The sequence below is a fragment of the Pagrus pagrus genome (assembly GCF_965226575.1).
Source record: "Pagrus pagrus genome assembly, chromosome: 8".
Taxonomy (NCBI): Eukaryota; Metazoa; Chordata; class Actinopteri; order Spariformes; family Sparidae; genus Pagrus; species Pagrus pagrus.
In genome coordinates this window covers 4,547,064-4,559,984 of record NC_140192.1, presented here as the reverse complement: position 1 = coordinate 4,559,984, position 12,921 = coordinate 4,547,064, and the positions used below count along the sequence as shown (strand labels likewise).

The 12,921-nt window shown below is 40.2% G+C and overlaps 1 protein-coding gene across 5 annotated transcripts; it reads right to left on the bottom strand.

Annotated features, from left to right (window-relative positions):
• Positions 1-3,300: 3,300 nt before the first annotated feature.
• ewsr1b (EWS RNA-binding protein 1b) lies at positions 3,301-11,823 on the bottom strand. Of its 5 annotated transcripts, none has more exons than XM_084360171.1 (15): positions 11,756-11,823; positions 11,202-11,241; positions 10,871-10,922; positions 10,574-10,715; positions 10,070-10,265; positions 9,724-9,980; positions 9,438-9,597; positions 5,915-5,952; positions 5,312-5,341; positions 5,082-5,197; positions 4,867-4,996; positions 4,643-4,753; positions 4,291-4,417; positions 3,843-4,199; positions 3,301-3,682 (listed from the first exon to the last, which is right to left on the bottom strand). In XM_084360171.1, exons 1-15 carry the CDS (start codon positions 11,769-11,771, stop codon positions 3,646-3,648), a joined length of 1,809 nt encoding a protein of 602 aa, XP_084216297.1. In that variant the 5' UTR covers positions 11,772-11,823; the 3' UTR covers positions 3,301-3,645. The 5 variants fall into 5 exon arrangements, with proteins under 5 accessions (XP_084216297.1, XP_084216299.1, XP_084216298.1 ...); XM_084360173.1 differs by having other exon boundaries at positions 10,574-10,712; XM_084360172.1 differs by having other exon boundaries at positions 5,915-5,949; positions 11,756-11,822.
• Between the last annotated feature and the right edge of the window lie 1,098 nt (positions 11,824-12,921).

The following is a 12,921-nucleotide window of genomic DNA, read 5'->3' as shown; positions in this document are numbered from 1 at the left end:
ATATACCTCAAACTTATGCGTAAATACAGTATGTACTGTACAGTATGCAAGTTTCATCACGATACGATATTATATCGATTTTTTTTGACAACGATACGATATTTGCAGATATCACGATACAATTTCGATTCGATACTGTTGCATTTATATAAATTCACAAAAAGCAACTAGGCTACAATATGATTTGACAATTTTAATCAATGGTTCAGACATTTAAATAGAAAACAATATATTCTTTTAAATAAAAACAAAGCACCGTTTAGAAAGGACAGAAAAAGAGGAAGTGCCATGGGAATTTCAAAATAAAGCCACATCTTAACGATGGTGGTGATGTGAAACAATGTTTTCCAATTGCATTCATGCTTATTGGACGATTAAATCGATCCGGATCGATGTATCGTGACACTTCCAGGGTTTATTTTGTCCAGGATTATTGATTCAACTGTATGTTGTTCTATCTTAAGGCTGTTTTGTTCACTCCGAAGGAAAACGAGACATACATTTTTTATCATTTATCATTTGGGATTTCCACATAAGCAGGCTTCACAGTCTCTGAAGAATGAAGCCTTTGTGTGTGGTCTCGTTACAAAATAGCCTCGAGCGATAAAGGCCAATAAAGCTTGCATCCCAGCATCATGAGACATCGACTCCGCTCAGCACAAGAATTTCCCTCCCGACTGTATAATCTTATTAATGATTGAAGGATGTGGTGAAGACGTAACTCTGCCGTGTTGCTTCAGTGCAATCAGCGCGTGATTATTGCTCTGTGGGAAGCACAGGCAAGAAATCAACGAAGTCACACCTGGGAGGACAGACACAGGAGGAGGCTGGATTATAAAGGCAGATAGTGAGAGATATACAGTTGATAGTCGAGGCTAATCAAGCTGCTTGTTAACAGAGGTCAAAGCAGCCAATTCAAGAGCACATGATCTACTGTGTGCATGATAGGAAATGAGCTACTATCACACAAGATAACAGGGCTGCTGTCAGGGCAGGGCAGGGCAGAGGACTACTACTTTTTTGGGGGGCACTTAGATAGTAAGTTGAGACAACATGTGTGTAAAGTTAACTCAGGAAAAACTTTAAATTTTCATTCTTTATCATCTTGAGAAGACTGAGAATCAAGACACACTGAGGTTTGAAACTCGGGGGTCAAACGTCCGTGCAAACGACCTGATTTTCAGGTTTACGTGGCATGTTAAAATTTTCGAAAACAGGTAAAGCTTGCCTCAGGCTTTAAAGTCACCCTCTGTTAAAACAAAAGGGAAACATCACCACCAAAACTTAAAAAAAGCAGACCATTAGAAACTGAGACGTCAAACTCAGCTGCAGTTTTAATGGTCTCTGGTGTTGTAGGGGTTATGTGCAGGGGGCTCTTATCTTGAAAATCGTTGCTTGTATGTAAATGAATGTTCAAAAACTTATTTTCCATCATCTCATTTAACAACTTTTTTACAAATCACAGGCTCCCCTCCATCAGAGGAGCTCATGCTCCCTCCCAGTGTGTGATTTTTTGAATTTGAAGCAAAGCCCACCGGCATGAAGGAGGGCTTGTTTTCATTTAAAAAAGAGGGACATGTCTTTTTAAGAAAGAGAGAGAGAAAGAAAGGAAGGGAGGGAGGGGGCGGAAGAGAGAGAGAGACAGAAGAAGAGAGAGGGAGAGAGAGAAGGTGGGGGTTGATGAGATCATTTTCTGGGCCTGGATGAATCAGCTTTTCGGTCAGTAAATAGGGGGAGAAATCAGCACTATTAATCCACAAGAACTGGCCACAGCAGATGAGGGGCACTTCAAGATGTCAGCTGCAGCAGGGATAACTGTATCTACATCAGGAACCAGATCATGAGGTCAGACCACAAAGTTGTAAGCTTTTTGAGTGAAGATGGAGTGACCTACTGGTTATTTGTGATAAAATAATAGTAAGTTTTGTTTTTTCCAGAAAAAGCACAGCAGTCCTGAAGTTGGAAAAACAACTGTGTCCTGCTCTAAATCACTTTCAAGTCTTAAAAGTTGCTGGCTCTGAAGGAAAAGCCAGCTGCTGTATTCAAAAATGTTTTTTCAGACATGTTTAGTGACATACAGATGTGTTTTCAACCTTTAGTTTTGAAGCTGAAGTGCTCCACTAAAGCAATTTGTAGACAAACTGCTAAATGGAAAATACTGCAGTTATAATATACTGTTTAACCAAATGAATTTGACAGGATACTCCAGGCAGGATTATCCGGTGGTAACCCAATAGGTGTACAAAAAGGAAACATCAAAGAGAAGCATGTCTGCCACATGCTGAAGTAGAAAACGTGCCAAGGATTGACATCTGTGATTAATAACGGCACTTAATTCAACATGACGTGCCTGATTAAAGAAAACTGCTCAATGAGTGCAGTTAAAATAGTAACGTCTGAGGAGAAAAGTCAAACAGTTCAATATATGTGATGTATTAACTACAGGACGTTAAGATCAGCTGTGTTGTGGCGGTTTATGGCAACAATGTCACGTTGTAAGGCGGAAAATAAGTTGCCGTTCGTTGACTGTGATTTAAATACGAACGCTAAAATCAAATCATTCACAGGAAATGGCTTGAAGCACTGCATCCTCCTAGTCTTTTGTGTGAACAAAGACACTGATAGCATCATTGATGCAAAGCACCAGAGACCAGGCCCAGCCAGTCTGACTCAGGACTGCAGCAGCAGACCTGCGCCACCTATTGGTAAGAGATGCAACAGCTGTTAGGCCCTGCAGATGAGCTCCATCCACAGCCAAGAACTAAACAGCACAAAAGTGGAAACAAAACAGAGCCGTAGTATGGGTCTGAAAATGGCGGATAGTTGGTGTACTCAAAAATATGAATAATCTGAAGTGCCCTTCACATAATAGGAATACAGAAATGGGTCCATAGCCTTTGTAAGTGACTGTAATGTGATCAACCCTTTGGCCTGCAGGGAGAGAGCTGTTCAATACTTCTGAAAGTCATCACAGATCAGTGAGGAATGAGTTTAGCAGGGCCAAGTCATTATCTGTGATGGTGAACAAAAATCCATTCAACCAAGTAACAGGGAAGGGACTGCTTCCATCTTGTCATTACAGCCTTGGACTTCACCATGAACTTGCATTGTTTAAACATCTGTTTCACTTTGTGTTATTAATTGCAGCTGTAAGAACATTTCATTATAGACCTTAAAGCAAATATGGCTTCACCAACAACAACATTTTCACTCTTAACAGTGATTGCACTGACATCTTTGTTACAGCTGATCCTCTACGGCTTCTTTTTGTAAAGTTGAGTAAAGACAACAGAAAAAACATCAAATCATTAAAATTTTATTTCCCAAATTCGTCACTATACAATTGCCAGTTATGGGAAAGGGGAAGCAATTATGTTAACGAATGAACAATGTTGTACAATACAATGTCAAAACTAATCTGCATATTTAAAAAAAGCAACAACAACAAAAATAAACGTGCACAGTACAAGACGTAGCATAAACATGGGTAAACTAAAAAAAAAAAAAAAAAAGTGGAAACATGAGCTTGATGAAACTGCACAAGATGTTTGAAAGCAGTTCAATGACCATCAAAATATGGAATCATAAATTAAAAATCCTCGTCTTAAAAATGATATTCCACAAGAGGAACTGTCAAGAAAGTCTTCAGTAGGGTCGGTCTCTGCGCTCCTGGCGATGGTCCCTAAAAAAACAAACAGTAAAGGTGCAGAAAAGTAGTTCAGTGTCTGGTCTTTACACCAACATGTAGAGCAACTGTTCTGGTCAGGTTTGCGTTAATTTGCTAAATATTGTCAATCCTGGAGCTACTCGATGGCCAGAGCAAGAAAACTTCTTACTGTTACCTCATATCCATCTTGCCTCCAGGTGGGCCCATTCCTCTTCCACCTCTGCCACCCATTCGGTCCATGGGTGGTCCTCCACGCCCGGCCCCACGGAAACCTCCCCTATCCATTCCACCACGTCCTCTGAATCCACCGCGGTCGCCTCCCCAGCCTCCGCGGAAACCTCCGGGGCCACCTGGGCCTCCAGCTCCAGCTGGCCCACCGCGGTCCATGCCTCTGCCTCCACGCATTCCCATCCCACCTCTGCCGCGGTCACCACCAGGGGGAAATGGAGGGCCACCACCTAATCCTTCTGGTTTGGGGGCTTTGCACTGGTTGCACTCCATCCTCCAGGCAAAGTTCTGGTTACCACAACCCCTAAGACCACAGACAAGTAAATACATTAAAATCCAAACTTTGATACAAAATAGACACCAAAGATGACACTGCAATAAGAAGTAATGCGTACGGGTTAGGACACTCCCAGTCCCCAGCTCTCTGCTGCATGTTGCCTCCTGTGGGTCCCCCTCTGCCCATACCACGTGGACCACCACGTGGGCCAAAACCGCCACGGTCTCCTCCACGGCCCATCATACCTGATAAGACAAGGACATTATAAAATGATTACTGCATTTCCACTGTTTTTTAAATATTTTTCAGCCGTCTCCAGCAACTAAGATCAATGCTGATCTTCCATTGCAGGACGCCTTCACGTGAAACAAGAGGCTGAGCTGCCACTTTTCAACCTTTTGTTTTTTCTGTGCTTAATTGAGCGAACATGCCCTCAAATAGTCTAACGAACAAATATAGCTGATATTTACCTCCACGACCCATCATGCCATCTCGCATGGGCATGCCACCCCTCATTCCACCCATCATGGGCTTACGGCGTGCCATGGATACCTTAAGCCTTCGACCTTGGAACTCCTTCCCTAGAATATAAAATAATAAAAAAAATTAAATCACATTCACAAGTTATATTAATTCATCATGTATGATACGCAACATCTGTTCTGCTCTGATGTGCACGGTCAATAAAACGTACCATCAAAATGCTCCACAGCTGTTTTGGCACAGACTGGCTCCTCATAGGACAGCGTGGCATCTCCCTTGGGCTTTCCCGAGTCCTTGTCTGTGTAGATGTTGATGGCAGGCTGGCCAAGTCTGCGGTTAATCTAGACGCATGAAAAGAGTTGATTTAGTTTTGTTTCCATATTAGTTTAGCCTACTTTAACATTAAGAGTGATGAGCTCTTCTTACCCTGATTGGTCCAACATGTTTAAAGAATTCAGCCATCTCCTCCAGGTTAGCCTTCTCAGTCAACCCTGTGATGTAGATGGTGCTGTTCTCAGAGTCATCCTGCTCCTCAGGGCGTCCTTCAAAAAATACATAACAGATATCCAGTAAAAATGCAATCTTTCAGAACATTATTCACGGTATGAACCAACAATGTCAAGAAGTAACAAGGCGTCTAGCGTGACTCTACTCACCCATTTCACGCTCGTCACCGCCCATTGGTCCTGTGGTCCATCAGTCAAGGGGAAGAGACACAGATTGAGACAAGTCAGTGCATGCAACTAAAGGTCAGTGTACAACACCTGAGGAGTACTACCAAGATAATCCAGACACTCAATTAAAACCACTGTCAGTCATATAGGAGAAGTTGAAAATGGCACCTTATGGTACACCACAATTCGCACGAGTGATATTGAATTGAAAATTGAACACCTCAGACCCTTTGGTAAGTAATTGTGTAAAAGCCTCTTAGACCAGTTAGAAACCCTCAAAAATACCCAGGAATTCAGCTCATGAGATTTGTTAAAGCAGTAACAGACACAGTTGTGTGGAAATTTGTCATTAACCTGTCAAACTCATTGTCGAACCATAAGGAGAAAACTGAATTTGTACCAAGTATCCCAGGGAAAATGGTCTCAGGCATTGAAAAAAATTCCCCAATATTTTCAGATGTGTTCATGTAAATCAATTTTGTTTTTCATACAACAAAGTAAGCCACATCAATAGTCGAAACATATTTGCTCAAAAAGTTTAAGGCTTTCAAAAAGGACTAACCAGTGTAATACTCGTTAACTTACCACCAGGCTTATTGAAGCCACCTCTGTCTCCAGCGCTGCTATGGGGGAATAAATGGAGATATGAAGGCGATTTCCCTTTTACAGCCACTTCCATGGCTCGACCAAAGTGGCTTGATTGAGGGAGTAATCAAAACATTCCAACTAGCCAAACAGCAACTTAAAAAACTCCCCAAAATTATGAAAACACAATCTAATCCAGGGGATGAGTGTATTAGCTATTTGCCATTTCTTAGCTAGCTGAGTACAACTCTAGTGACAGTTTGCAGTAGCGGATACATTTGTGTAAAAATATGAATGACTAATATACAGTATTTTCACGGCCTTTGAAAATGTGACAAAACCCAAAACATTTGTACACAGGTAGAAGGATTTCAGATGCATTGAAGTCGAGAGTTTTAACCAGAAACGAGCCAACACCCCCAATAAAAAAGTAGCTCTGACATCAGTTATAGCTGAATCAGATGTGTGCAAGTGTAAAAATAGACACAATGCATCTGAAATTTCACAAGAGGATACGGTGATCACATTCACCACGAAATAAAACAAAAAAAACAATTATACATTGTTCACTTCATAAACACCAAAAACAAATTTTTACATTGTTCACCAGGGTTACGTTAACTTTAAAACAAAGACTTGGTAAATTTGTAAACCCATCATGCTTAACAAAAAACACCATCCTCAGTTCTTGAAAAAAGGCAGACCCCGAATCTTTGTTTTAGCTCCCCTCCTGCTGCTTAAGTTGGCGCCTCTGTACTGAGTACAGATACTTTTTAGAGAATAGATGGTTTTAAATGGCTCTCACTGTTACCTGTACGGTATAAATGTGACAAAGCATGTTAAAAAGTGGTCAAAAGAATGTGATCAAACATTTGTAATCCAAACCACAAAACAAGTTTATACATTTCAAAAATGACAGTGTGCAACCCCTCCCCCCCACAACAGACAAACATACCTGTGCAAAGCTAATATTGACCCTAAAATGAAATTGTAACTCTAAACACAGCTCTGCTACATCCAAGTTTATAAATGTATTTAGCGGTTTTTCCTATTTATGTCTTTTGCTTATATGCATTCTTATTTTCCACTATGTTGATAAGACTGCAGAGTTGCTAAATTAGATTCCTATATTGTATTAAACTGCATTTTTGTGTATTTGCGGCACCAAAAAACACCCAAAAGAGAACTCTGATTTACTAAAAGGTTTAAAACGTGTGACTCAGAAAATGCAACCATCTAAGAACTTTAAAAAAAAAAAAAAAAAAAAAAAAGAGCACCTGAAATGACAGCGGATGATTCTCATGCTTGACCCAAAACGTGATCTCGTTTAAAAAATAAATTAAAAAAAAGCTCTTGCCCAAAACAGATCCTGACATGGAAATGTGTTAAGCAGGTGCCAAATAAACTTTTGTCCACCTGTCAAATGGTTTGTGAATATTCAAATTTTACCAGCCACTCACTAGGTTACCATTGTTTTTCTTGGGCAGTGAGTAAAGCAAATCTACCAGCCACTCTTGCACATTTTTCTGGCATTCAGCTCGTGCCAATTTTGTGCCCTTGTGTCATGACATCAAGATCAATACTGAGGAGCGCCGGAAATATTTAAGAAACCAAACATGCCTATTCACAAATGTAATGTTTTACATATTTTAGTTCTACAGCAACAACAACCAATCTGAACCAAAACGAATGTAGAGTACAACCTCTGTTCAGTTTTATGTCCCTGGACCCTCTCTTGGTAACTTTTTCAAATCCTTTTCAGGGGAGCTGATGTCACCTAATCTGATTCGGGGTTTGGCAAAACCACTTCTGGCTACAGAATAGTAGAAAAATGTGCATTTACAGGGAGCAAACTGTCCAAATACCCAAAGCTACATCAAGAGCAAATTTGACTGCATTTCAATGAGTGTACCAGAGTAAATACGTCATTGACCAGCTTGATGAAACCTTCACTATCATGAGTGATACACATCTACATACAATACAAAAAGTATAATATACCTGAATGCCCATTTTTTGCAGCCAAGCCAAGACTGTATAACACAACACCAAAATCCATGGACTGTATCTTCAGTGTTGTATAATTGTAACTGCACTAAGACAATCCCTACAGCCTAAAGTATTGTTAGTATTGTACTGAAAACAGTACGTCTGTTTACACAGTCTTAATGTTTTCCCATGTCTTGTAACATAACCGGACCCCTATTTTCATCTAACTTTATCAAGGACACGTGACACCAGAAAACTCAAATCAAAACAGTGGTTATTTACAGTTATAGTCATTTTAAAATGAAATACTGACTCATATCAAATTTGCTCTCAATGTTTTTTGACCTCAATGCAAGTTTGCAGGTTTCACTGATGAAATTTTGGCTTGGCTGGATATGAAAACACTGACCACAAAAACCCATTTAACAGACTGTCTCTGTCAAGTGATACATTTTGATCCTCTTTTAGGATCAGTGTTACAGAACCAAGCAGACTACCGAGAAACTTGAGAAAAAAATGTTTCTTTATCTCTGTAGACGATGCATTTTATTACTAAGATCTTCCATTTCCATTAGCATAATTGACACCAGGTCTATGGTGACATTTTTCTTTTTGGTATTGCTTATTCGGGCCAATGAAATGAGGACAAATGCATTAAACCACCTACAAATTGAAAAAAATAAAAATAAAATAAGAGACTATCTAAAAAAAAGGGAAAAAACCTTATTAAGGAATTATACTGACCCATATATTGGACTAGATAAAGCATAAATGTGCATTTGAAATGCAACAGAATATACTGAGGCCACTGTATTTATAAATCCTTTGAGTTCTTGCAGGACACACTAACTTTTAGTTAAGGACTACAGCATGACATTATTGGAAACCAAAACATCTGCTTGATTTTACTTCTGATTGCATTCTTCTTTCAGCAACTGTACCACCCTACAAGGATTGATGCATCATAGTAAAAAAATGATTTTAAAAAGGCGGCTGCTGGGAGAGTGAGTGTTTGAACCTTCCATAGAAAGATACCCATTATAGTTTTGATATATAAATAAGAGCTTCTCTCAATATGCTTCTATCACATTCCCTGACCAACCCTGAAATATGCAACCTCTCAGTTTAACTTATTCATATTAGATCATAATCCAATGATGTTCTAGGATATATGCTGTTCAACCTAAATGTTTATGCACAGGTCTTTGACCAAAATCAACTTTGATTTAAAAATAAAATGGGACAAACCATTTTCTTACCTTTGGCCAAATGAGAGGCAGGACTGAGAGAAACTGAATGAGAACAGCTACAATTGCTGCCAGTGTTGGTATTATCAAAGTCCATCATTTACTAGCATCAACTGCTGATAAATAATGACGTTCCCATACTAAAGAGAATTAAATTTAATAAATTGCTGGTATATTACTTTTTGATTACGTTTCTGATGGTAACTTGTCTCAGCCCTGCCCCAAGTGGCCACAGCACCTGTAGAGTCAAAAACAAGTGAGGTTAAGCGCTAAGGAAAGACACTTACCCCATGCCACGGCCCATGCCTCCACGCCCACGGTGCATCATTCCCCCTCGATCAAAGCCGTCCCTACCAGGGCCCCTGCTCTCCCCTCCACCTGGGTACCTTGAGGAATCAGAGCCAGAGTAACCAGAACCTCCACCCTGGCCATCCTGCCTGTAATTACCTGTACAAGAGAAGCACAAATGCATCTAAATATACAGACATAGTATGTTTACAGTGACATTAAACTGAACAATATTTATGAAGATAGGAAAACAGCAATCAGGTGTGGGTGAAAAGCAAAGCTTACTGTAATGGTTGGACTGGTTGTAGCTGGGTGGTCCACCTTGCTGGTTGTACTGGTTGGCTGGGGGCTGTCCATAGGAACTAGCAGCCTGAGGAGGGTAAGCAGGAGGAGCCTGTTGCTGCTGGCCCTGCTGCTGGTACCCCTGCTGCTGGCCGTAGCTTGCCTGCTGGGCCTGGTAGCCAGGCTGTTGCTGGCCATATGCTGCTGGCTGGGAGTAGCTACTTTGGTTGTAACTAGCTGGCTGGCTGTTGGCATTGTAACTGATGGGATAAGGCAGGGCAAATCAGTCGATAAAGAGAGATACGTGTTTTGGTTTGATGAATTTGGTTCATGACCAGTGGGTACTTACCTCTGTGGCGCAGTGGGAGCAGCCTGCTGGCCATATCCAGGGTAGGCAGACTGGGCAGTATATCCTGGCTGAGAGCCGTAAGACTGGGAGGCAGCTGGAGCAGCAGCAGCAGGAGTGCTCTCATAACCACTGGCTCCATAACCCTGGGTTGACTGGGAGTAGCTATGAGTGGTAGACTGGGCAGCAGGATATCCAGCTGTAGAAAACATAACAATATCACTCAATAGATCAGATTAGCATGTTTAGGTAACATTACCTTGATGTGCTGTATAATTAGGTGGCATTTTGCAAGAACATAACAGTTTGAAATCTTATTTTAGCAGCCAGACTGATTCAATCTGTCAGATTTCAAAAGTTTATCAATGAGTTTCATCTGATTCGTATCTAACCACCTATGTGTTTGCCGTCTACACTTGATGAAATCAATCAAATGTGGACTATATCAGAGAGAACGCCTCATTATACTATAAAATTGTGCCAAATGCTCATATCCTAATAACTGACCTGATGCTTGCTGGCCATATGAGGAACCATACTGCTGTTGCTGCTGTGGATAGGTCCCTGAAGCAGGGGTTGTCTGGGTGTAACTGCCGTCAGCAGCAGCGGGTTGGGCGTAGGATCCATAACTTTGTTGCCCATAGCTCTGCTGAAAGACATGTACACAACATTAACAGACACATCAAACAACAACATTTTGATTTATTTATTTTATGCCTTAGAAGACATTAAAACAAATACTTTAGTCTTTCAAATTATCTGTGAAATTAAAACGACAACTATCACAATCTTTATAAATCTCACCTGTGCCGACTGTCCATAGGTTTGGGAGGGCTGGGCAGCATAAGAGGCATACCTGTTAAAACAAATCAATGTTATTGAGTCAAGATAATGTGGTCCCTCAAACACGGACACACTTATTAACTAATTGAATGTATCTGGTATGTGATTGTGGCAATTACACAACTTACACAGCCACTTCAATCCTATTCATATTTCCATATAATGAGGCCTTACATTTCTTAAGTGAATACTCTAAGTACCATTGAACTGATACTATGGACTCAAACGACGCTAATAAATGTATACACATAAATAAATCATCTCTTCTGTAAATACATTTGAAGCCTCTTACCCTTGCTGAGTGCTGGTCTGACTGTAGGAGCTGTAATCTGCTAAAGAAAAGTTACAGGTTTGTTAGCCGACGGTGGCGCATTCAAACAAAACAGTCTTTAGGCGCGAGCGGAGATGCTAATGCTAGTAGCACGCTGCACAGACCGGTATTTAGGTCGCCATTCAACTACACCCAGACAATTACCAGGCAATCGCTTAAAAGAAGATGGTGCGAAATTAACTTAGGCGTGCAGAGATTATGGGTATTTAAAAACATGAACACAAAAAAATGGTAAACGTTTTAATCTGGCGTCCATTATCAACTTCAGTATGCAGAAATGAACAAAAGTCATTCAGAGGAAAAAAGCCACAACGACTGGATGAGCTAACTAGCTACCATGACAAGGCCTTGTGCCTAGCGTAAGCTAACACTGAACGATATTCGACACGATATAACCCAAAAAGACGGATTATACCGATAGAGCCTCTTTAAAATCACGTTCCTCAAGTAGTCGTTTCCAGTAAATAACACAGTTTCTTCGTAATTACTGCAAAATGTTTAAATTTTCCACTCACCCGGAGCCGACGCCATTTTAGTGTGTCTGTGTGCAAGACGACTGAGCAGAGCTTGTTGCTGGAGAAACGTACTTCTCTTCGCAGGAGCCACGAACTCTCGCGAGATATACGCACCCTGGCTTTTTCTGCCACGCCCACATCCGATACTGCTGCAGATGCTTGTGTGTAATAAGTAACTGTACTCCAGTTAATCTATGCCTGCAAAGCATGCTCTTTTTTAAAAACACAGACATAAACTATAAAAAAACATTGTTTTTTTAAATGTAGCACTTGAAGCAGTTCAGCTAATTTGAAGAAGTTGATGCACTTGCATGATTTTTGCAAGTCAGGTGGTATCCATAAAGATCAATGCACTTATTGCAAGTTATAAGGATAAAACTGTCAGCCAAATAAGTGTAAAGTAGTAATGTAATGAACTGTACAGAAGTAGGGCAGGAAATCATTTTCAGATTAAGATTTTACTAACAAAAACATTTAATAAGCCTATAAAATGTACTTCATTGTTAAAGATTCAACCAGGGTTTCCCAACATGTTTGGCTTACAAAAGAGCAGTGTCTATGGTTGGGGTCCATACTCATGTTTCAGATGTTTATAAGTTGATAGCAGTTGCATTAAAGAGTGATTCCCCAATAAACTTTACTGGTTTAATTTGAATAGGTACAATTTTAAATATTTCACAAAGGACCAAATATTAAGCTTGTCTAAACACTTATCAGTTATGCAGCAATGTAGTATTCAGTGGTGTAAATTGACCTTCTCTGCATATGGAAACCATAAATGACTGCAATCAGTGTTGTGTCCATCGATACAGTGAAAAAACTGGGCAGCCCAGACGGCATGATTAAACTTTTGTCAACTCATTTTGGATTCTCATTTATAAAAGAGACAAAAAATATGGGGGAAGTAATTAGGTCAAATGCTTCATATAGTCATGATTTACTTGCAACGTCTGTATCCAATTCACTTTTGTTCCACAATCCATGGAGGCAGATTGTATTGTATTGTATTGTATTGTGTATATATATATATATATATATATATATATATATGGTTGGGACCAGCACATATTTTCTTACAGTGAACAGTAGTGCACACTTGCAGTTTGTCCGATAGGTGGCGGTAGAGGTCTGTCACTCCTCCTGCCAACTACCAATAAAAACAAAGA

Coding starts and splice junctions, on each gene's coding strand:
- ewsr1b (XM_084360171.1), bottom strand. Junction 9,598..9,723: donor CAACCAGTCCAACCATTACA/GTAAGCTTTGCT, acceptor TCTCTTGTACAG/GTAATTACAGGCAGGATGGC. Junction 5,198..5,311: donor CGGTGACGAGCGTGAAATGG/GTGAGTAGAGTC, acceptor TATTTTTTGAAG/GACGCCCTGAGGAGCAGGAT.